This window comes from Trichomycterus rosablanca, chromosome 22, assembly GCF_030014385.1.
Source record: "Trichomycterus rosablanca isolate fTriRos1 chromosome 22, fTriRos1.hap1, whole genome shotgun sequence".
Lineage (NCBI taxonomy): Eukaryota > Metazoa > Chordata > Actinopteri > Siluriformes > Trichomycteridae > Trichomycterus > Trichomycterus rosablanca.
This window is the reverse complement of record NC_086009.1, coordinates 21,455,545-21,479,526: the sequence shown is the minus strand read 5'-3', so window position 1 is coordinate 21,479,526 and position 23,982 is coordinate 21,455,545. Positions and strand designations below refer to the sequence as shown.

Below are 23,982 nucleotides of genomic sequence, written 5' to 3'. Positions count from 1 at the left end.
GAACCTTCTGCAGCTATGCTACAAAGAGTTTAGGGAATGCCTGTTTCTGTTTCAACATGGAAAACCCTGTATATAGAAATTATTTGAATATTTAGCGTGGACCTCCATTTAAATCAGCATATTTGGTCAATATTTGAGTATAATTCATATACTAGTGGAAAAAGGTGAAATCACAGCGCCACCAATCTCCAATGTCTGTTAATGAATCCACCAGTGTAAATACATCTGATCTTACAGTAGGTGGCGCTCTTGTTCATTCTTCTAGTAAAATCCTCAACACGCTCCTGAATTTACTGGAGTTGATGGTTTGAGTTTGGTTTTTGGTGTTGGGTGTGCTGGGTGGCACCATGGTGTGATGATGTAATCGGGGCATGGCATGTTGTGAGTACCTGCAGTATTTATGATCTGCTGATCTGATCACTCATCATTCACTCATTCATCATGAAGATCATCGTTCTGTCCTTCTTCCTGCTCCTCCTCAACCTCAGCAGTCAGTTCTCATCCACAGTTTACACTGATCCTTTTATCTGGTTCTAAATCTGCATTAGAAATCATTTCCTGCTCTGTTTCAGGTACGAAGTGTCAAAGTCTGGAGTCGATTCCTGCAGTTCCAGTGCAGAAGAAACCTGGAGAAGCTCTGAGTCTCTCCTGTAGAGGATCTGGCTTTAATTTCGGGAGCTATGGCATGAACTGGATCAGACAGCAGCCTGGTAAAGCCCTGGTGTGGATGGGAGTTATCTGGTATGATGCCAGTAAAACTATATACGCCAAACAGTTTGAGGGTCGCCTGGAAATCACCAGAGATAATCCCAACAACATGGTGTATCTGAAACTGACTGGACTGACAGTAGAAGACACTGCTGTGTATTACTGTACAGGGGCCCACGGTGGTACAGACATGAGCACCAGCTGTACAAAAACAAACGCAGGTTGATTTTAATGAAGCTGCACCGTTTGAACAGCTGGAATTTGTGCTTGTTTTTGTCACTCTGCTTTAATAACGTTACACAGACAGAAGTATTCATACACCTCTTCTAATCACTGCAGCCACACCAGTCATTAAGGTATAATAAATCAATTAAATAAAAGAAATGATGTGCTTCCAACTTTGCAGAAACAGTTTAGGGAAGGCCATTTCCTGTTCCAGCATGACTGTGCCCCTTTGTAGGCATGAATAAAAGCTCGGTTTAAAGAAACTCCAGTGTCCTGCACAGAGCCCTGAGCTCAGTCCCACTCAACAGCTCTGGGATGAACTGGAACAGCAACTAATCAATTGGCGCCCAGCCGTACAAATGCTGTCAACTTTTACATGCCAATATAAGTAAGTATAGGTATGAAACCTGGACCAGATTTATTGCCAGATGGAACAAAACTGCATAGAATGAAAATATATTATGTTTATAAATCACTCCATGATCTACCTACTACCTAGTGATCCCACTACCCACTTGTGATCCAGAGAAAACCAAACAGGGCAGGAACTTATGGACAAGTAATAATAGACACATGAGCGTCTGTATGTAAATGTCCTGGCCACGCTTTTATATTTAAACGAGAAGACCAGGCCTCGTTCCTCATTTAGCTTTAACACCCATCATGATCTCCACGTTCCTCCTTCAGCTGCTGCTGCTATCAGCCGTTTGTTGTAAGTGTTTTAGGTAAAACATCAAATGTGCAATTTTAAATTCCTCTCACCTGTACCTGTTTATAATGCTAACATTCTCAGCAGGTGTCCAGGGTGTGGATCTGATCCAGTCTGGATCTACAGTCGTAAATCCTGGTCAGTCGATGACACTGAGCTGTAAAGTGTCTGGATATTCATTAACTGACAGAGGCTACTGTACACACTGGATACGACAACCTGCTGGAGGAGCTCTGGAGTGGGTTGGAGAGATCTGTGGAGATGGAAACACTTATTACAGTGAGAGACTGAAAAGCAGGTTTCAGGTCAGCAGAGACACGTCCAGTAGTACAGTTACGTTAGGAGGACAGAAGATGCAGAGTGAAGATACAGCTGTGTATTACTGCGCTCGTGAACCACAGTGATACAGATCAACAACAAGCCTGTACAAAAACTCCCTCTGTAATAAACCGAGCCTCAAATGTAATAAACTAACCAACATGAGCTCAGAACTGGATGGAACCGTCTGTTACAATCACGAGTTTTTACTTTATAAAGTATAAATACATTTACACATCTACACAAAGATGAGATGAAATTTTGGGCCATCCATCATCCATCAATCCATCCAATCAAGTGATTTACAGGACCAAAAGTATGTGGACAACGGTCTACACACACACACACACACACACACACACACACACACACACACACACACACACACACACATTACAGTAGCATGTTAATCATAAATCTAACAGTAGGAGGAGATATTGTTCTTTACATGAAGCCAAACGCAGCAAACTAGAAAAGATTATAAAATAGAACAATAATAATAAAATACTAATAAAACAAATATAAAAATAAAATAATATTAATAATAAATGTCTGGTTTTAAAATGCATGATAGTGGATCTGATAGTAAATCCAGGTTATGGTAATAATTAAGATAACAAATAGAGTCGGGGTGTGAATACTTTTCCAGGTTGCTTTATGTAAATCCTCCACCCGTCGCTGCTACATAAACCAGATGAGTGTTTGTGTTGGTGAGGAGGATCAGAGCAGATCTGAGGATCAGAACCACAATGTTCTCATCATCAGTGCTGCTCCTGCTTACAGCTGCAATCTGTAGGTTCTCCTCACTGCTGGAATGAGCTTCCATCTCAGACCTGTTTCTCAAACTTCTAAATAATCTGATTTATTAATCTATCATTATTATTTCCAGGTGGTGTTGAGAGTGTGGAGCTCACCCAGCCGACCTCTGTGATTGTGAGGCCTGGAGAACAGTTCTCCATCTCCTGTAAGACCTCTGAGTCTGGCTATTGTGTACACTGGATACGCCAACCTGCCGGGAAAGCTCTGGAATGGCTCGGGTATCTGTGTGAAAGTGATGGCACTAATATTAAGGACACGGTGAAAAACAAGATCAGTTTCAGCCAGGACAAAACCATCAGCACCGTTTATTTACGAGGACAAAACTTTCAGCCGGAGGACGCAGCTGTGTTTTACTGCGCCAGAGACACAGCAGCACAAACACAGAGGAGTCCTGTACAAAAACATCATGGTGGATCATCATCACTCACACGGTGCCTTCACCAGGATTATCATACATATACATTCCATTTTATTTCACACATTCATATTTAACTACTGTCATATATAATAAAGATAATAAATAATAAAGTCCAATAGATAATAAAGTCCAATATCCCTGCCGTCAACACCACACACTAGCTAACAAACAAGCGCCTGGCTAATGCTGTATAAATAAATCATTCAATCAGTTATTGTGTTTATTTTTACCATCTCTTCATCCTAATCACGGTGGGTCTGATTCATTAAGTGAAAGGTGGGACACACACCGGACAGGTCGTCAGTTTATCAAAGTTTATTCAATTTCAAATTGTGAAAATGGTTTTAATTGTTATTGTTGTTATTTTTACCTAAATTAAAGGTTTGATGTCTCTCGTATGATGTAATGTGTCATTAAGTAATTGAACCATAAAGCTTTTGGCTTCAGGGTTCATTAAAAACTGCTTGTGTTCTCTTCTGTCCACTTTATTCACTTCATGTGTTTTAGAGAACCTTAAATTCACTGACAATCAGTTACAGGTTGATTTAATTCTATTGGTTGAAGAGTCTCTATGCAAATTTCTGCTTCAGTATCACTGTAGGTACATCATAAAGATCCACGTGTTACTCTTACAGATCACACAACTGAACCCCAGAACCACCAGACAGTCTGATTATGGAGCTCAGAGTCGTTCAGTACTGCGTCCTTATATTTATGATAACACAAGGTAGCACAAAGTTCTTCATATTAGTTCCACTGATTTGTATATTTTAATGTGTTGATGATGTTTGATGTTTATGTTTTAGCAGTGAGGAGTGATGAGATCCGACTGGACCAGCCTCCTACAGAGGTCAAGAAACCTGGAGAACATCTGAAGATCTCCTGTAAAATTACTGGTTATACAATGACAAGCTACAACATACACTGGATCCTGCAGAAACCAGGAAAAGCTCTTGAATGGATTGGCTGGATGAATACTGGCAACAATGCTGCAGAATATGCAGAATCAATGAAAGCCCGGTTCAAGCTGAGTGAAAATGTTCAAGCAAGTACACAGTACCTAGAGATCCAGAGTCTGAGAGCAGAAGATACTGCAGTTTATTACTGCGCCAGACAAGCACAGTGACTGGAACTGAAGAAGCAGCTGTACAAAAACATCCCACTGTATCACTCAACACACTGAAACCTCCTCTACTGTAGATTCTCTTCATTATTCTTTATTCTGGTGGATCTACTTGATCTTATATTGTAGACTCTTGTATCGTCGTCTTAGTTTTAATATTTTAGATTAGAAACAATCATACAAAGTTCATAGACTAAATCCTAATTGAAAGTAATGTCACTGCATGTTAACAGATCTACAGAGCACTTGTGTTAAATGAGGAACAAAACAAACCCAGAACTGATCTTGAATAAGTAAAGACATGAATAATGCCGCCAGCTTTCACAGCTTTTAAACAACTTTTAATTCACAGAACCGAGTTCTGACCTCCATTACAGCAAGGCCATAGCCCTGATCGGAACACTGGGGGGAACAAATCTACACGGCAAGGGAAAGGAGGGGGAACATTCTTGCCAAATCAACAACTTATGGGAACACTAATGGATCCTAACATTACACACAGCTAGTGAGCAGAATGTGTACTCACCTATAACATCAAAATGAAAACATGTTTAGAGTATTTTAAAAGGTATTTAAATATCAACATCTAATATTTACAATAAAACTTTGCTTTGAAATTAAGTTGAGTCCAGCTTTTGTGATTGATTTGACATTTGGAAATCCACAAACCTGGGTCTCCAAAACTCCCCAATTTACACTGCATCTGTGTTCAACCTGAAGCGAAGCATAAATCAGCGAAAATATATAAAACAATATTTAAGGCTTACAATGTTCCCAGGACCCTCAAAGTGGCCTGAATAGCTTCAAAACAGACGAAACTTGGCACAGCCTTGAACTTTACTATAATTGGGCACCCAGGCAGGAAGAGCCCTGGTCAAGAAGCTAAGAAAGGACCCAACAGACACCCTAATAAAGTTCTAAACATCCACTGGAAGGACAACTATCCATCTGTCTTCTGTTGCTCAGCTTACCACTGAGTTCCATACCACCTTCAAAAGTACAATAACAACATAAGAACCATCAATCTGAAGCTTATTTAATCATTTTTTAAGCAAACAGACCATATGAGCTTTTTTACATAATCGTCATTAATATTGTGGCTCAGACTTTCAGACTTTTTTTCTGAAAAATAATTAATACAAGCAAAAGAAAATCCACAAGTTAGTCACAATCTCCACAATAAGAACCTCCTCCTCCTCCTTATATCTGAAACTGCTTCACCTCCCACCATCAGCGGATAAGCAAATATGATCTACAGGACTGGATCTCACACTATTTAGGTGAAGAGTCTCAGTTAAGGATCTCTGGAGATCAGACACCAGCAGATCCTCCTCCACCATGTTCTCTCCATCATCTCTACTGCTCCTGCTGGCAGCTGCTTCCTGTACGTTCTTTATCTAATAATAATGTTTCAGATGAACCTTCAGCACCGTTGATGCTTGTACATCATGTAATCAGCAGGTATTTTCCTCCACAGGTGGACGCTGTTATGAACTGAATCAGCCTGGATCCATGACGGTCCAACCAGGCCAGGTTCTCTCCATCAACTGCAAACCTTCGTATTCAGTCACGAGTGAGCATACAGCTTGGATCCGACAGGCTGCAGGAGAAGCTCTGGAGTGGATCGGATACATCAGCAGTGGTGGTAGCACAGCTTACAATGATAAACTGAAAAATAAGTTCAGCATCTCCAGAGACACGAGCAGCAACACCATAACATTACGAGGCCAGAATGTACAAGCTGAAGATTCAGCTGTGTATTACTGTGCGAGATTCACAGTGATGCTGAGTAGTGGAGTCGCCTCACAAAAACCATCTCAAGCTCTCAGTGTGAACCAGACACTATTTCAGATGTAAATGTGTCATTTAACAAAACAGGGCACCTCTACAACCCTCACCATCAGTAGTATTTTATTGACTGGAATACATAATGTACAAAGACGTTGTAAACAATTTCCCAATTTTTTTATTTGACTGTAAAAGGTTAAGTGTTCATTTAAAAAATGAAAATAACAACAGTCTGTGATTATATTAGATAAAGCTGAATGTGTTGTATAATATTAGGACCTGCATGAATGGTAACTCAAGGGTAAAGTTACTGGACTAGTAAACAGAAGGTTGTTGATTTAAGCCCCACATCTGCCAGGTTGCCACTGCTGGACCCTTGAGCAAGGCCCTTAACCTGCTATTACTCGGACTATATACGGTCTTAATAAAAAAATAATACAGGCCATTTCAAACTGTTTAAACATAAAACATTAATTTTAACTCCAATATGAAAGTAAAACAGCAGAGCTCCACTTTCTGTCAGCTGTGGTTCCACCGTGTGTTTCTATTCATCTACACAATCATCATTTCATCTTCTGTGAAATGAATCCAAAGCTTCTCTGCAGCCTGTTTAAAGTGCTGCTGTTTCAAATTTATTCATTTTAATAGCTTACCACATCTTCATCCTGGTCAGGGTCACTGTGGATCCTGTTTCCACGGGATCACGAGGCTCTCTGTGCAGAAACACAACACGGACAGGGACGCCAATAATCCATCGAGGGGGTTTAAAACACGTGTTACATTAATTCTCCACAGGGGGCGACAGAGCACGTGGATTCATCCAACTTAAAAACACGTGATGTGAGAAGACGTGGAAGATCAACGTTCAACATCAGGATCAACATCAGGATCAGGATCAGTGTCGTTTCCACGTGTAAATTCATTCAGTAGATGTTTAAATGATTAAACTCCCTTTAAGGCTGCAAGAGGCATCGATGGTTGCTGGTCTGAACTGGTTTCTGCTGCCAAATATCAGTCTGTTGTTGATTCAAACTGGTACATGCTTGTTTTTTGTGTGATGTTAACACAGCAAAACCACATTAATGTGTTTAAAGCATAACAAATGCTGTTCACCAGCAAAATCTGCTGATCTACTCTTAATTATATACAGTCTGAATAAGACGTGTTTTAGTTACATAAAAACCCTGCACGAATTAGCACTCACTGGCCAGCTAAGGGCAGTTGTAGCCTAGTGGTTAAGGTACTCGACCAGTAATCAGAAGGTTGACGGTTCAAGCCTCACTACTGCCAGGTTTCCACTGTTGGGCCCTTGAGCAAGGCCCCTAACCCTCAATTGCTTAGACTGTATACTGTCACTGTAATGTAAGTCACTTTGGATAAAAGTGTCTGCTAAATGCCGAAAATGTAAATGTAATCCATTAAAATACCAGCACTGTTTAAGTTAAGTTTAAACCAGTAGTAAACCATTATGTGGTGACTGAATGTAGCTTGCAGGTCTGTGCTCATTTTCACCAGGACTAAATTTATTGGTTGAAGGTTCTCATGCAAATCTGCACCATTATGAAGCATAAAACCCACCTGCTAGACCATAAGATCTTCAATCACACAACTGAACCCCAGAATAATCAGAGTGTTTGATTATGGAGCTCAGAGTCATTCAGTACTGCGTCTTTATATTTATGATAACACAAGGTACCACAAAGTTCTTCATATTAGTTCCACTGATTTGTATATTTTAATGTGATTATGATGTTTGATGTTTATGTTTTAGCAGTGAGGAGTGATGAGATGGACCAGCCTCCTACAGAGGTCAAGAAACCTGGAGAACATCTGAAGATCTCCTGTAAAATTACCGGTTTTGACATGACAGACTACTACATGCACTGGATCCTGCAGAAACCAGGAAAAGCTCTGGAATGGATTGGCAGGATGAATGCTGGCAGCAATGATGCAGAATATGCAGAATCAATGAAAGCCCGGTTCAAGCTGAGTGAAGATGTTCAAGCAAGTACTCAGTACCTAGAGATCCAGAGTCTGAGAGCAGAAGATACTGCAGTTTATTACTGCGCCCGACAAGCACAGTGATTGGAACTGAAGAAGCAGCTGTACAAAAACATCACACTGTATCACTCAACACACTGAAACCTCCTCTACTGTCATTCCTGCATTTCTGTCATTTCCTGCATTCAATGTTTAATTCTGCTTTAACTTTAGCCAAACGTATGTTGTAGGTAATTATTAATTAATGTGAATCAATTACTAATTCATCCTGAAGTATAAATGAGGATATTGTTCTGCACATGTCTTCAGTCCATGGCTGTTAGAGTAAATTTTGCATTTTAGAATTTTATATACATTATACATTTGTACTGGTACAGATATCACAGGTAATACTACAAATTCTCCAAGTTTTATGTAAACTTTACTTTTATTTTCATGTAAATATGATTCCAGCAGTACAAAGTGAGAAGATCCAATAAAAATAACAAAAAACATCAGTGCATCCTGTGGTAGAAAAATGAATAATAATAATTAAACATTTTAAAATACTATCTTGGCTGATTTTTGTGTTATTATAATGTAATGGGGGTCATCGGGTGGTGGAAATACATTTAGAATTGCATTTTATCAAAATAAATAAAATAAATAAAACCTTGTAAAGTGATTCCATATTCACCAGAAATCTGATATAATGGCAACATATAGAGAGAATATTAGTGATCCAATTATACACACCTGAGGAACTCAACAGAGTCACTTCATTAAGTAGCATCAAAGCTCCACAGAAACTCAGTTCCTGTTTAACATTCATGCAAATCTCCTTTTTTCTGGTAATATTAGCATCATATGTACCTGGACACAAGCAGTTTCTGATCACACTTGCTGTAACATCATGTGGACTTCAGCTGCTCTGCTGCTGCTCGCTGTGGCAACTGGTACATGCTTGTTTTTAGTGTGTTGTTAACATTAATGTGTTTAAAGCATAACAAATGCTGTTCACCAGCAAAATCTGTTGATCTGCTCTTAATTATATACAGTCTGAATAAGACGTGTTTCAGTTACATAAAAATCCTGCACGAATTAGTGCTCACTGACCAGCTAATCCATTAAAATACCAGCACTGTTTAGGTTAAGTTTAAACCAGTAGTAAACCAATATGTGGTGACTGAATGTAGCTTGCAGGTCTGTGCTCTTTGTCAACAGGACTAAATGTATGTACTATATGTAATGTAAGATGTTCAAGCAAGTACACAGTACCTAGAGATCCAGAGTCTGAGAGCAGAAGATACTGCAGTTTATTACTGCGCCCGACAATCACAGTGACTGGAACTGAAGAAGCAGCTGTACAAAAACATCCCACTGTATCACTCAACACACTGAAACCTCCTCTACTGTCATTCCTGCTTTTATTCAATGTTTAATTCTGCTTTTACTTTAGACAAACATATGTTGGGTTAATTTATTGTTTATTAGTTAATGCAAACCAATTACTAATTCATTCTAATCCTAGATATTGTTCTGCACATGACTTCAGTCCATAGCATTTTAGGATTTTACATACATTATACATTTGTACTAGTACAGATATCACACGTAATACTACAAATTCTCCAAGATTTATATAAACTTTACTTTTATTTTCATGTAAATATTATTCCAGCAGTACAAAGTGACAAGATCCAATAAAAGTAACAAAACATCAGTGCATCCTGTGGTAGAAAAATGAATAATAATAATCAAACATTTTAAAATACTATCTTGGCTGATTTTTTTATTATTATAATTGGTAATGGGTGTCATCGGGTGGTGGAAATACATTTAGAATTACATTTAATAAAAAAAAAAAAAAAAACCTTGTAAATTGATTCCATATTCACTAGAAATCTGATATAATGGCAACATATAGAGAGAATATTAGTGATCCAATTATACACACCTGAGGAACTCAACAGTCACTTCATTAAGTCGCATCAAAGCTCCACAGAAACTCAGTTCCTGTTTAACATTCATGCAAATCTCCTTTTTTCTGGTAATATTAGCATCATATGTACCTGGACACAAGCACTTTCTGATCACACTTGCTGTAACATCATGTGGACTTCAGCTGCTCTGCTGCTGCTCGCTGTGGCTTCCTGTAAGAGTTTAGATTTAAATTTGTACAGACTGTCTAATCCAATAAACACATTTTAACATTTCAGACTTTTCTGTTCTCTTTCTTTACAGATGTGTCCTGTGCTACTGAGCTCATCCAGCCAGATTCAGTGGTTGTAAAGTCTGGTGAGACTTTAACCATCAACTGTAGAGTTTCAGGAGCTTCAATTACTGACAGCAGCAGCCATTATGCAACAGCTTGGATTCGACAACCTGCAGGAAAAGCTCTGGAATGGATCAACACAATTTATTATGATGGATCTATTAATGAAAAAGATTCACTTAAAAACAAGTTTGTTGTTTCTCGAGACACGTCCAGTAACACGGTGACCCTACAGGGACAGAAGATGCAGAATGAAGATACAGCTGTGTATTACTGCGCTCGTGTAGCACCACACTGGTACAGGAAATTACAGCGCTGTACAAAAAGATCTAACCCACTGACACCCCCCATCATCATGAACATCTCATCAGATAAACATGCATTACAGTTTTTAATAAACAAAAAGCATAAATTACACATGAACAAAATTATATGGACAACACTTACAATGTCGTACATAACATCATAGATTTTAACAGTTACTTCATGGTGTAAAGTGCACATTAGGAGTAATGAATAATAATTCACCTTGTAATACTAATATTATATCAGATATTAATACTTAATATTAATAATTTTGTTAAAATCTCCTGTAACCCCATTTGATCTGAGGACACAGCTGTGTATTACTGTGTCCGTTATTCACCTCATCACAAACTGTAGAGGAACTGGTACAAAAACATTCCTGATCTATCAGAAACAAGCTGAGAAATACTAATGATCCACCTACACCCACAAAACTGCTCATCAACTCAAATCACTCAATAAAATCTAATTACATTTAAAACATTATGTTAAATTAGAGCTAAAAAGTAAAAATTACAGTGCCTTCAACATCTACCCAAACCTCTACGGCTTTAAAATGTAATCCTTATAATTCTTACCAGTCACGCACCCAATTACAAATAACATGCACACATCAGATAAAAATGAAATAAGTTTTACAATTTTGACAATCATGATTTTATTGTAAATAATACCTGATGGAACACTGTGATACTGAGCACAATACAAAAGATGTCGAGTTAATGTTTTAATCCAGTGTGTATGGGTAAAAGAAAGAATTTTATATTTGGACAAGCTTTGGGAAATCTACCTAAATCTACTATTTTTATTAAGACTAAACCACAGTAATGGAAATGATTATTAAGGTTTTTGTCTGTGTAAAAAAAAAAAAAAAACAGTATGCATGAGTACACGCTTAATTATGTAATAAAACAAAAAGCACATCTAATATCCCTCAGGTGTCCACATACTTTTGACCATGTAAACCTCCTCCTCTTTGTATCTGAAACTGCTTCACCTCCCACCAATATGATCTACAGGACTGGATCTCTCACTATTTAGGTGAAGAGTCTCAGTTAAGGATCTCTGGAGATCAGACACCAGCAGATCCTCCTCCACCATGTTCTCTCCATCATCTCTACTGCTCCTGCTGGCAGCTGCTTCCTGTACGTTCTTTATCTAATAATAATGTTTCAGATGAACCTTCAGCACCGTTGATGCTTGTACATCATGTAATCAGCAGGTATTTTCCTCCACAGGTGGACGTTGTGTTGAACTGAATCAGCCTGGATCCATGACGGTCCAACCAGGCCAGGTTCTCTCCATCAACTGTAAGGTTTCATATTCAGTTACGAGTTATACTACACATTGGATCCGACAGGCTGCAGGAGAAGCTCTGGAGTGGATCGGATACATCAGCAGTGGTGGTGGCACAGCTTACAATGATAAACTGAAAAATAAGTTCAGCATCTCCAGAGACACGAGCAGCAACACCATAACATTACGAGGCCAGAATGTACAAGCTGAAGATTCAGCTGTGTATTACTGTGCGAGAGACACGATGATAGAGATCAACAACAAGCCTGTACAAAAACTCCGTTTAATATATAAAGAGCCTGAAAGTATTCACCCCCCCCCCCCCCCCCCCCCCTGGTGGAATCATATTTTAGTGTTTAAAGTCATTTTGCACAGTGAAGCAATGAAGCAGTTTTGAACTTGCAGCCCTGCTCACCTTCTAAATAATAAAATTTACCGCCATCAACACAGACCCACCCCGACCCAAACACTAAATGACATACACAAATCCTAAATGATCTCTTAATATTTTTATTTTATTTTCTTTACATTAACTGGGGTCCAGATAAAACTGATTCATCAAAACTCACTGGACCTCATTTTTATTTCTATTCTGGTGGGTCCAGTTATGATCAGATCCTCCGTGACAGTTGTTGATACTGGACATGAACAGTCTGGTACATTTCTCCACAAAGCTTTTGTACATGATGTGATGCTTTATGCAAATTCTCTGTTTATTTAAGCAGGAGGAGGTGAAGACCAGCAGTGAGCAGAAGTTCAGCTTCAACACACACCATGTTCTCCACGTTCCAGCTACTAATCCTGCTGCTCACTGTGATCTGTGAGTCTCAACTGAATTAAATAAGATGAAATGACTTTATTACTCATATACATACATTACAGTCTCAGTATTCAGCTTGTATATACTGTACATGTGTGATCATTATGTTCCAGCAGGTGTCCAGGGTGTGGATCTGATCCAGTCTGGATCTACAGTCGTAAATCCTGGTCAGTCGATGACACTGAGCTGTAAAGTGTCTGGATATTCATTAACTGACACCAGCTACTGTACACACTGGATACGACAACCTGCTGGAGGAGCTCTGGAATGGGTCGGAGCGATCTGTGGGAGCGGTAACACTTATTACAGTGATAAACTGAAAAGCAGGTTTCAGGTCAGCAGAGACACGTCCAGTAGTACAGTTACGTTAGGAGGCCAGAAGATCCAGAGTGACGATACAGCTGTGTATTACTGCGCTCGTGAACCACAGTGATACAGATCAACAACAAGCCTGTACAAAAACTCACTCTGTAATAAACTGAGCCTCGAATGTAATAAACTAACCAACATGAGCTCAGAACTGGATGGAACCATCTGTTACAATCACGAGTTTTTACTTTATAAAGTATAAATACATTTTAAAGGTGAGATGTTGAAATGTTGGGCCTGTTTTCCATCCATCCATCATCCATCCATCCATCATCCATCCATCCATCATCCATCCATCGTCATCATCATCCATTCCTCCAATCAGCATCCATCCATCCATTCATCCATCCAATCAAGTGATTAACAGGACCAAAAGTATGTGAACAACAGTCTAATCCAATTAGAAAAGAGTACCAGCAGAGGTGCTCACCAAATTAGTTTGTTTGTGTTGTTATCTAAAACTTACTTCTATATTATTATTATTTCACTGTTGAATTAACGAATCAAATAAACTAATAATATTTACAATTAGAAACATTTTTTGAACACACACACACACACACACAGACACACACAGACACAGACACACACACACACACACACACACACACACACACACACACACACACACACACACACACACATTACAGTAGCATGTTAATCATAAATCTAACAGTAGGAGGAGATATTGTTCTTTACATGAAGCCACAAGCAGCAAACTAGAAACGATAATAAAACAGAACAATAATAATAAAATACTAATAAAACAATTATGAAAATAAAATAATATTAATAATAAATGTCTGGTTTTAAAATGCATGATAGTGGATCTGATAGTAAATCCAGGTTATGACAATAATTAAGATAACAAATAGAGTCGGGGTGTGAATACTTTTTCAGGTTGCTTTATGTAAATCCTCCACCCGTCGCTGCTACATAAACCAGATGAGTGTTTGTGCTGGTGAGGAGGATCAGAGCAGATCTGAGGATCAGAACCACAATGTTCTCATCATCAGTGCTGCTCCTGCTTACAGCTGCAATCTGTAGGTTCTCCTCACTGCTGGAATGAGCTTCCATCTTAGACCTGTTCCTCAAACATCTAAAATATCTGATTTATTAATCTATCATTATTATTTCCAGGTGGTGTTGAGAGTGTGGAGCTCACCCAGCCGGCCTCTGTGATTGTGAGGCCTGGAGAACAGTTCTCCATCTCCTGTAAGATCTCTGAGTCCAGCTACTGTATAAACTGGATACGCCAACCTGCCGGGAAAGCTCTGGAATGGCTCGGGTATCTGTGTAGTGGTGGTGGCACTAACATTAAGGACACGGTGAAAAACAAGATCAGTTTCAGCCAGGACAAAACCATCAGCACCGTTTATTTACGAGGACAAAACTTTCAGCCGGAGGACGCAGCTGTGTTTTACTGCGCCAGAGACACAGCAGCACAAACACAGAGGAGTCCTGTACAAAAACATCATGGTGGATCATCATCACTCACACGGTGCCTTCACCAGGATTATCATACATATACATTCCATTTCATTTCACACATTCATATTTAACTACTGTCATATATAATAAAGATAATAAATAATAAAGTCCAATAGATAATAAAGTCCAATATCCCTGCCGTCAACACCACACACTAGCTAACAAACAAGCGCCTGGCTAATGCTGTATAAATAAATCATTCAATCATTCATTCAGTTTATCAAAGTTTATTAAATTTCAAATTGTGAAACTGGTTTTAATTGTTATTGTTTTTATTTTTACCTAAATTAAAGGTTTGATGTCTCTCGTATGATGTAATGTGTCATTAAGTAATTGAACCATAAAGCTTTTGGCTTCAGGGTTCATTAAAAACTGCTTGTGTTCTCTTCTGTCCACTTTATTCACTTCATGTGTTTTAGAGAAGCTTAAATTCACTGACATTCAGTTACAGGTTGATTTAATTCTATTGGTTGAAGAGTCTCTATGCAAATTTCTGCTTCAGTATCACTGTAGGTGCATCATAAAGATCCACGTGTTACTCTTACAGATCTCATAACTGAACCCCAGAACCACCAGACAGTCTGATTATGGAGCTCAGAGTCGTTCAGTACTGCGTCCTTATATTTATGATAACACAAGGTAGCACAAAGTTCTTCATATTAGTTCCACTGATTTATATATTTTAATGTGTTGATGATGTTTGATGTTTATGTTTTAACAGTGAGGAGTGATGAGATCCGACTGGACCAGCCTCCTACAGAGGTCAAGAAACCTGGAGAACATCTGAAGATCTCCTGTAAAATTACTGGTTATACAATGACAAGCTACAACATACACTGGATCCTGCAGAAACCAGGAAAAGCTCTGGAATGGATTGGCAGGATGAATACTGGCAACAATGCTGCAATCTATGCAGAATCAATGAAAGCCCGGTTCAAGCTGAGTGAAAATGTTCAAGCAAGTACACAGTACCTAGAGATCCAGAGTCTGAGAGCAGAAGATTCTGCAGTTTATTACTGCGCCCGACAATCACAGTGACTGGAACTGAAGAAGCAGCTGTACAAAAACATCCCACTGTATCACTCAACACACTGAAACCTCCTCTACTGTAGATTCTCTTTATTTTTCTTTATTCTGGTGGATCTTCTTTATCTTATCTTATAGGCTCTTGTATCTTCATCTTATTTTTAATATTTTAGATTAGAAACAATCATACAAAGTTTATAGACTAAATCCTAATTGAAAGTAATGTCACTGCATGTTAACAGATCTACAGAGCACTTGTGTTAAATGAGGAACAAAACAAACCCAGAACTGATCTTGAATAAGAAAAGACATGAATAATGCCACAAGCTTTCACAGCTTTTAAACAACTTTTAATTCACAGAACCGAGTTCTGACCTCCATTACAGCAAGGTCGTAGCCCTGATCGGAACACTGGGGGGAACAAATCTACACGGCAAGGGAAAGGAGGGGGAACATTCTTGCCAAATCAACAACTTATGGGAACACTAATGGATCCTAACATTACACACAGCTAGTGAGCAGAATGTGTTTACATCTAATGTTTACATCTGTATATTGGGGGGGGGGGGGGGGGGGGTCCATTGCCTGACTGTCATTATATACAGTGGATTTAATAAGTAAATGTTACCCAACCTACACATACTCACCTTTAATATGAAAGTTAAAACATGTTTAGAGTATTTTAAAAGGTATTTAAGTATCAAAATGTGTTATTTACAATAAAACTTTGCTTTGAAATTAAGTGGAGTCCAGCTTCTGTGATTTTAATTGATTAGACGTTTGGAAATCCACAAACCTGGGTCTCCAAAACCCCCAATTTACACTGCATCTGTGTTCAAAGTGTAGCGAGGCATAAATCAGTGCAAAGATATAAAACAATATTTAAGGCTTACAATGTTCCCAGGACCCTCAAAGTGGCCTGAATAGCTTCAAAACAGATGAAGCTTGGCACAGCCTTGAACTTTACTATAATTGGGCATCCAGGCAGGAAGAGCCCTGGTCAAGAAGCTAAGAAAGGACCCAACGGACACCCTAATAAAGTTCTAAACATTCACTGGAAGGACAACTATCCATCTGTCTTCTGTTGCTCAGCTTACCACTGAGTTCCATACCACCTCCAAAAGTACAATTACAACATAAGAACCATCAATCTGAAGCTTAATTAATCATTTTTTAAGCAAGGAGACCATATGAGCTTTTTTACATAGTCATCATTAATATTGTGGCTAAGAATTTCAGACTTTTTTTCTGAAAAATAATTAATACAAGCAAAAGAAAATCCACAAGTTAGTCACAATCTCCACAATAAGAACCTCCTCCTCCTCCTTATATCTGAAACTGCTTCACCTCCCACCATCAGTGGATAAGCAAATATGATCTACAGGACTGGATCTCTCACTATTTAGGTGAAGAGTCTCAGTTAAGGATCTCTGGAGATCAGACACCAGCAGATCCTCCTCCACCATGTTCTCTCCATCATCTCTACTGCTCCTGCTGGCAGCTGCTTCCTGTACGTTCTTTATCTAAGAATAATGTTTCAGATGAACCTTCAGCACCGTTGATGCTTGTACATCATGTAATCAGCAGGTATTTTCCTCCACAGGTGGACGCTGTTATGAACTGAATCAGCCTGGATCCATGACGGTCCAACCAGGCCAGGTTCTCTCCATCAACTGCAAGGTTTCATATTCAGTAACAAGTTACGGTACAGGTTGGATCCGACAGGCTGCAGGAGAAGCTCTGGAGTGGATTGGAGTTATCTATAGTGGTGGTGGCTTATATTACAATGATAAACTGAAAAATAAGTTCAGCATCTCCAGAGACACGAGCAGCAACACCATAACATTACGAGGCCAGAATGTACAATCTGAAGATTCAGCTGTGTATTACTGTGCGAGAGACACGATGATAAAGATCAACAACAAGCCTGTACAAAAACTCCCTCAGATCTTGAGGAATCATGATTTACAGCTTTTCCAGTCAGGAGTGTTTAAGTCATTTTGAACAGTGAAGTAATGAAGCAGTTTTGAACTTGTTTCTCTACACAATGATTGAAGTTCTGCAGGATCATTTGTGACGGACTTTGGTGCACCGCAAACATTCATTCACTCACTGTCTGTTTTATCACCGCTTTATCTTCTTGGTCAGGGTTGCAGTGGGTCCTATTCAGTTGGTGAAAGGCAGGAAACACCCTGGATAGTTTGCCAATGCAGAGGAAACACACCACATACACACACACACACACACACACACACACACACACACACACACACCTAGGGGACTTTGTATCTCCAGTTAACCTGACTGCATGTCTTTGGACTGTGGTTGGAATCCAGAGCACCCAGAGAAAACCTGGACCTAGATCGCTCCACCTGTGAATCGAACCCATGACCTTCTGTCTGTGAAGTGGCAGTGCTACCCACCGAGCTGTAATCAGCAGGTATTTTCCTCCACAGGTGGACGCTGTTATGAACTGAATCAGCCTGGATCCATGACGGTACAACCAGGCCAGGTTCTCTCCATCAACTGTAAGGTTTCATATTCAGTTACAAGTGAGCATACAGGTTGGATTCGACAGGCTGCAGGAGAAGCTCTGGAGTGGATTGGAAATATCTATAGTGGTGGTAGCACAGATTACAATGATAAACTGAAAAATAAGTTCAGCATCTCCAGAGACACGAGCAGCAACACCATAACATTACGAGGCCAGAATGTACAAGCTGAAGATTCAGCTGTGTATTACTGTGCGAGACTCACAGTGATAGAGATCAACAACAAGCCTGTACAAAAACTCCCTGTTTAATATATAAAGAGAAAGTAATGAAGCTTGAACACAGGCTCATGTAAACTCCATCCTATTGCAATAAAATGGAAGCTCATACAGTAGACCCTTGACTTACCAATAAGTTAAACCTATTTTTCCCATAAGAAATAATGTAAATAGAATTAAATTGTGCCAGACCTCCCAAACCTACGGTGGCCCGCTGAGTCAAAACACAATAACATTTACACAACAAACAAAAGCTGACAACACAACAACATTAAGGAAAAACGCGAATACAACAAGGACAACACAACAACATTAAGGAAAAACACGAACACAAAAAGGACAACACGACAACGTTAAGGAAAAACGCGAACACAAAAAGGACAACACAACAACATTAAGGAAAAGGACAACACGACAACATTAAGGAAAAACACGAACACAAAAAGGACAACACAACAACATTAAGGAAAAGGACAACACGACAACATTAAGGAAAAACACGAACACAAAAAGGACAACACGACAACATTGAGGAAAAACGCGAACACAAAAAGGACAACACGACAACATTAAGGAAAAACACGAACACAAAAAGGACAACACGACAACATTAAGGAAAAACGCGAACACAAAAAGGACAACACGACAACATTAAGGAAAAACGCGAACACAAAAAGGACAACACGACAACATTAAGGAAAAACGCGAACACAAAAAGGACAACACGACAACATTAAGGAAAAACGCGAACACAAAAAGGACAACACGACAACATTAAGGAAAAACGCGAACACAAAAAGGACAACACGACAACATTAAGGAAAAACGCGAATACAAAAAGGACAACACGACAACATTAAGGAAAAACGCGAACACAAAAAGGACAACACGACAACATTAAGGAAAAACGCGAACACAAAAAGGACAACACGACAACATTAAGGAAAAACGCGAATACAAAAAGGACAACACAACAACATTAAGGAAAAACGCGAACACAAAAAGGACAACACAACAACATTAAGGAAAAACGTGAATACAAAAAGGACAACACGACAACATTAAGGAAAAACGCGAACACAAATAGGACAACACAACAACATTAAGGAAAAACGCGAATACAAAAAGGACAACACAACAACATTAAGGAAAAACGCGAATACAACAAGGACAACACAACAACATTAAGGAAAAACACGAACACAAAAAGGACAACACGACAACGTTAAGGAAAAACGCGAACACAAAAAGGACAACACAACAACATTAAGGAAAAGGACAACACGACAACATTAAGGAAAAACACGAACACAAAAAGAACAACACAACAACATTAAGGAAAAGGACAACACGACAACATTAAGGAAAAACACGAACACAAAAAGGACAACACGACAACATTGAGGAAAAACGCGAACACAAAAAGGACAACACGACAACATTAAGGAAAAACACGAACACAAAAAGGACAACATGACAACATTAAGGAAAAACGCGAACACAAAAAGGACAACACGACAACATTAAGGAAAAACGCGAACACAAAAAGGACAACACGACAACATTAAGGAAAAACGCGAACACAAAAAGGACAACACGACAACATTAAGGAAAAACGCGAACACAAAAAGGACAACACGACAACATTAAGGAAAAACGCGAACACAAAAAGGACAACACGACAACATTAAGGAAAAACGCGAACACAAAAAGGACAACACGACAACATTAAGGAAAAACGCGAATACAAAAAGGACAACACGACAACATTAAGGAAAAACGCGAACACAAAAAGGACAACACGACAACATTAAGGAAAAACGCGAACACAAAAAGGACAACACGACAACATTAAGGAAAAACGCGAATACAAAAAGGACAACACCACAACATTAAGGAAAAACGCGAACACAAAAAGGACAACACAACAACATTAAGGAAAAACGTGAATACAAAAAGGACAACACGACAACATTAAGGAAAAACGCGAACACAAATAGGACAACACAACAACATTAAGGAAAAACGCGAATACAAAAAGGACAACACAACAACATTAAGGAAAAACGCGAACACAAAAAGGACAACACGACAACATTAAGGAAAAACGCGAACACAAAAAGGACAACACGACAACATTAAGGAAAAACGCGAACACAAAAAGGACAACACGACAACATTAAGGAAAAACGCGAACACAAAAAGGACAACACGACAAAATTAAGGAAAAACGCGAACACAAAAAGGACAACACGACAACATTAAGGAAAAACGCGAACACAAAAAGGACAACACGACAACATTAAGGAAAAACGCGAATACAAAAAGGACAACACAACATTAAGGAAAAACGCGAACACAAAAAGGACAACACGACAACGTTAAGGAAAAACGCGAACACAAAAAGGACAACACAACAACATTAAGGAAAAACGCGAACACAAAAAGGACAACACAACAACATTAAGGAAAAACGCGAACACAAAAAGGACAACACAACAACATTAAGGAAAAACGCGAACACAAAAAGGACAACACGACAACATTAAGGAAACACAAATACATTTCCACAACGGAAATGCTCCCGGCCACTAGAGGGCGTCTCTATCATTTTTTATCTGTATGAACACTGCAGCAAAACAAGCAATAAGCAGAGCAGCGTAGTGCAGAGCATCTGGCTCAGTGTTGCCAACTTAGCGACTTTGTCGCTATATTTAGCGAGTTTTCAGACCCCTCTAGCGACTTTTTTTTTTAAAAGCGACTAGCGACAAATTTAGCGACTTTTCTGGTGTTACTGGAGACTTTTGGAGACTCGAACGTGAAAACACAGATTGTTCTGCAGTTACTGTCCTCAACGAGCAGCGTGTGCTGCCGTCAGTATCACAATCAGTGTTGCCAGATTGGGCAGTTTTACACCAAAATGGGCGGATTTTGTTGGAAATTGGCAGGGCAAATGTAAATAAAAAACTATTGCTTTCTAAAGCAGGTGGAATATAAATAGGTCTACCTTCTTCGACCACATCCAACCCTTTGTCAAAAGTTTGATTGACAGGTTATTCTTTTCAGTCCAAGACACTGTTGCCACGCCCATCAATACACTGATTCATGTTAGACAAGTGATTTGAGTTGAATATGAAGGTAAGCAAGTCTCATGTGTATGAGAGGTTAAACTTTCATTGCTTGCAAGTTTATTTTTATTTACTTGCAAAGGGTTGTGTGTCCTATCATCAATAATGCATTTTACAAACTTGGTAGGTTACTTCAAATACATGCAAGCAAAAATAATTTGTCCTTTATAATGTGTAATTACTGATCTGTACATTTTAAGATATTAATTTGTAGGTCATGATGGTTTAACTGGTTTATTATTTGTGAAATGCTAAACACCATCTGCTTATCCTGTGTTTTGGGCGTTTTTTCATGCATTTTGGCTGAAAATTACTGTCGCAATCTGGCAACCCTGCTCAGAGTAGCTCAGTGTCGTCTTAAAAAAGAAAAACAAACCACGAATCAACAGAGGAAAGTTCATTTGTAGTTCTAAACATATTTAGGGTGTTTTTACCCACTTTTTGTCTCTCCCACGATGTTATTCCTCTCTTCTACAGCGTCAATTACACGCAAATGGATCCTATGCAAATTAGGCGATGACGTCATTTAGCGACTTCTAGCGACTTTTAGGACAGCCAATAGCTACTTTCCTTACTGAGGAGTTGGCAACACTGATCTGGCTTCGGTTTTACTTTAACATTCAGTGATATAATTCTAAATGGCAGCTATTAGCTTGCCAAATTTCTAATATATTTGCAAAATCAACTAACTTGAGCTTTAACCAGACTGTAATATTGTGCCACGCTTTTACAGTTTAACATGTTTTAATGTCATAAACCATTTAACAGTATATTCACAATGTATTAGTTAGTTATCAAAAACCATTTTAAGTGTACATACTCATGCCCATTAGTTTAATATTCAACATTCGTTTCACATTCGGCATTCTGGTTTAAATAAGTGCTTGAAAAAGCACTTAGATTAATGTAAAACTATATTTATATAGACACATAAATGGACACAACTGTAAAATATAATTATTATACAATTATTGATCCTAATTAGAAATTAAAATAGTTGATTTAATAATATAAAGAAGTTTGTAGGTGAGGGACATGTACTGTATGTGTAAATATAAAATAGTTTACATTAATAAATATAATCATATCAAATAATTCTATAATTTACAATAATCCTATATGAAATAAGGTAATATCCGTTATTTGTCATATATACATATACAGATGTACAGTACAATGATCATACATTTTTTTTAATCTTAACTATAAATTTAAATAAAACAACTAAAAAGGTAACTAAAAAAGTTTGTAGTAAATGGGAAACATGGATGTTTATACTAATAAATGAAATTACGAGACCTGCATTGATTAATTCATCTCCAATATAAAATGATCAGATTTATTGATCTTTATTTAAAATTAATATAGAATAGTTTGTAGTAGGTGAGAAACATTGATGTGTTTGTATAAAAATGGTTTGACATAAATGTATCAAAAGCTCGATTTTATTTAGAATTATATCACTGAATGTTAAAGTAAAACCGAAGCCAGATGCTCTGCACTACGCTGCTCTGCTTCTTGCTTCTTTTGCTGCAGTGTTCATACAGATAAAAAATGATAGTGGCTGGGAGCATTTCCGTTGTGGAAATGTATTTGTGTTTCCTTAATGTTGTTGTGTTGTCCTTTTTGTATTTGCGTTTTTCCTTAATGTTGTTGTGTTGTCAGCTTTTGTTTGTTTTTTAAATGTTATTGTGTTTTGACTCAGCGGGCCACCATACAAACCTCCCCCCTTACCCCTAACCTCTCTAATGTCTTTAATTCTCTTTTTGTGATAAATACAAGTATATTTCCTTTAAATCTTAAATTATAGAATATACATTTTTGTAATAAACAACAATACACAGTAGTACTGTACATAAACACACATCACATTTCAGTACGTGTGTTGTACAATACACCATAATACATTTCCTTCTTTTATTTAAAATGTATCTACCAGAAACAACAATAACTCTCATCTTTCTCTATTATTTCCTTCTTTATTTCAGTAGTGTTGTATTTTGTAGGTGTAATTGCACGAAAAAAAGAATTCTTTACTGATTTCCTTCTTCTCACTCACTGCCCCCTCTGTCTGATACACAGTGACACCTACTGGTAGGAGTAATTATACAAGAAATAAATTTTTTTTTTTCATTTTCTCAACACTGCGCTCTCTCTGCAAATTCTTTAGGAACATTTTAATATTGAATTTTACAAAATATGAAGAAAACACAAAAAAACCTGCAAAACCAGCTCTTTGTAAATACTGTGATGTAGATATTTCCTTAAATTAACACAGCTAAATTTAATTGTTGTAACTGATAATGTCACCTATAATGATTTTTATTTTATAACAAAAGCTGTGCATGTTCTCCACAATATCTTCCCCACATGGTGAAAAATCCACAAGTTAGTCACAATCTCCACAATAAGA

At 38.2% G+C, this 23,982-nt stretch overlaps 7 gene segments (V, D, J or C); all 7 read left to right on the top strand.

Moving 5' to 3' along the window:
- The first annotated feature begins 441 nt into the window (after positions 1–441).
- LOC134300401 (immunoglobulin heavy variable 3-33-like) lies at positions 442–934 on the top strand. The segment is given in 2 exon segments: positions 442–490; positions 573–934. Coding segments are annotated over 2 exon segments (411 nt in total).
- Positions 935–1,596: 662 nt separating this feature from the next.
- Positions 1,597–2,046, top strand: LOC134300400 (Ig heavy chain V region 914-like). The segment is given in 2 exon segments: positions 1,597–1,645; positions 1,730–2,046. Coding segments are annotated over 2 exon segments (366 nt in total).
- Positions 2,047–5,607: 3,561 nt separating this feature from the next.
- LOC134300399 (immunoglobulin heavy variable 3-53-like) lies at positions 5,608–6,177 on the top strand. The segment is given in 2 exon segments: positions 5,608–5,704; positions 5,798–6,177. Coding segments are annotated over 2 exon segments (426 nt in total).
- Positions 6,178–7,854: 1,677 nt separating this feature from the next.
- Positions 7,855–8,316, top strand: LOC134336223 (immunoglobulin heavy variable 1-3-like). The segment is given in 1 exon segment: positions 7,855–8,316. A coding segment is annotated over 1 exon segment (339 nt).
- A 1,884-nt stretch (positions 8,317–10,200) lies between these two features.
- LOC134300398 (Ig heavy chain V region 5A-like) lies at positions 10,201–11,081 on the top strand. The segment is given in 3 exon segments: positions 10,201–10,243; positions 10,333–10,660; positions 10,976–11,081. Coding segments are annotated over 3 exon segments (477 nt in total).
- A 687-nt stretch (positions 11,082–11,768) lies between these two features.
- On the top strand, positions 11,769–12,601 carry LOC134300397 (Ig heavy chain V region 186-1-like). The segment is given in 3 exon segments: positions 11,769–11,814; positions 11,908–12,202; positions 12,526–12,601. Coding segments are annotated over 3 exon segments (417 nt in total).
- Positions 12,602–12,739: 138 nt separating this feature from the next.
- LOC134300396 (Ig heavy chain V region 914-like) lies at positions 12,740–13,218 on the top strand. The segment is given in 2 exon segments: positions 12,740–12,785; positions 12,902–13,218. Coding segments are annotated over 2 exon segments (363 nt in total).
- Positions 13,219–23,982: the final 10,764 nt, after the last annotated feature.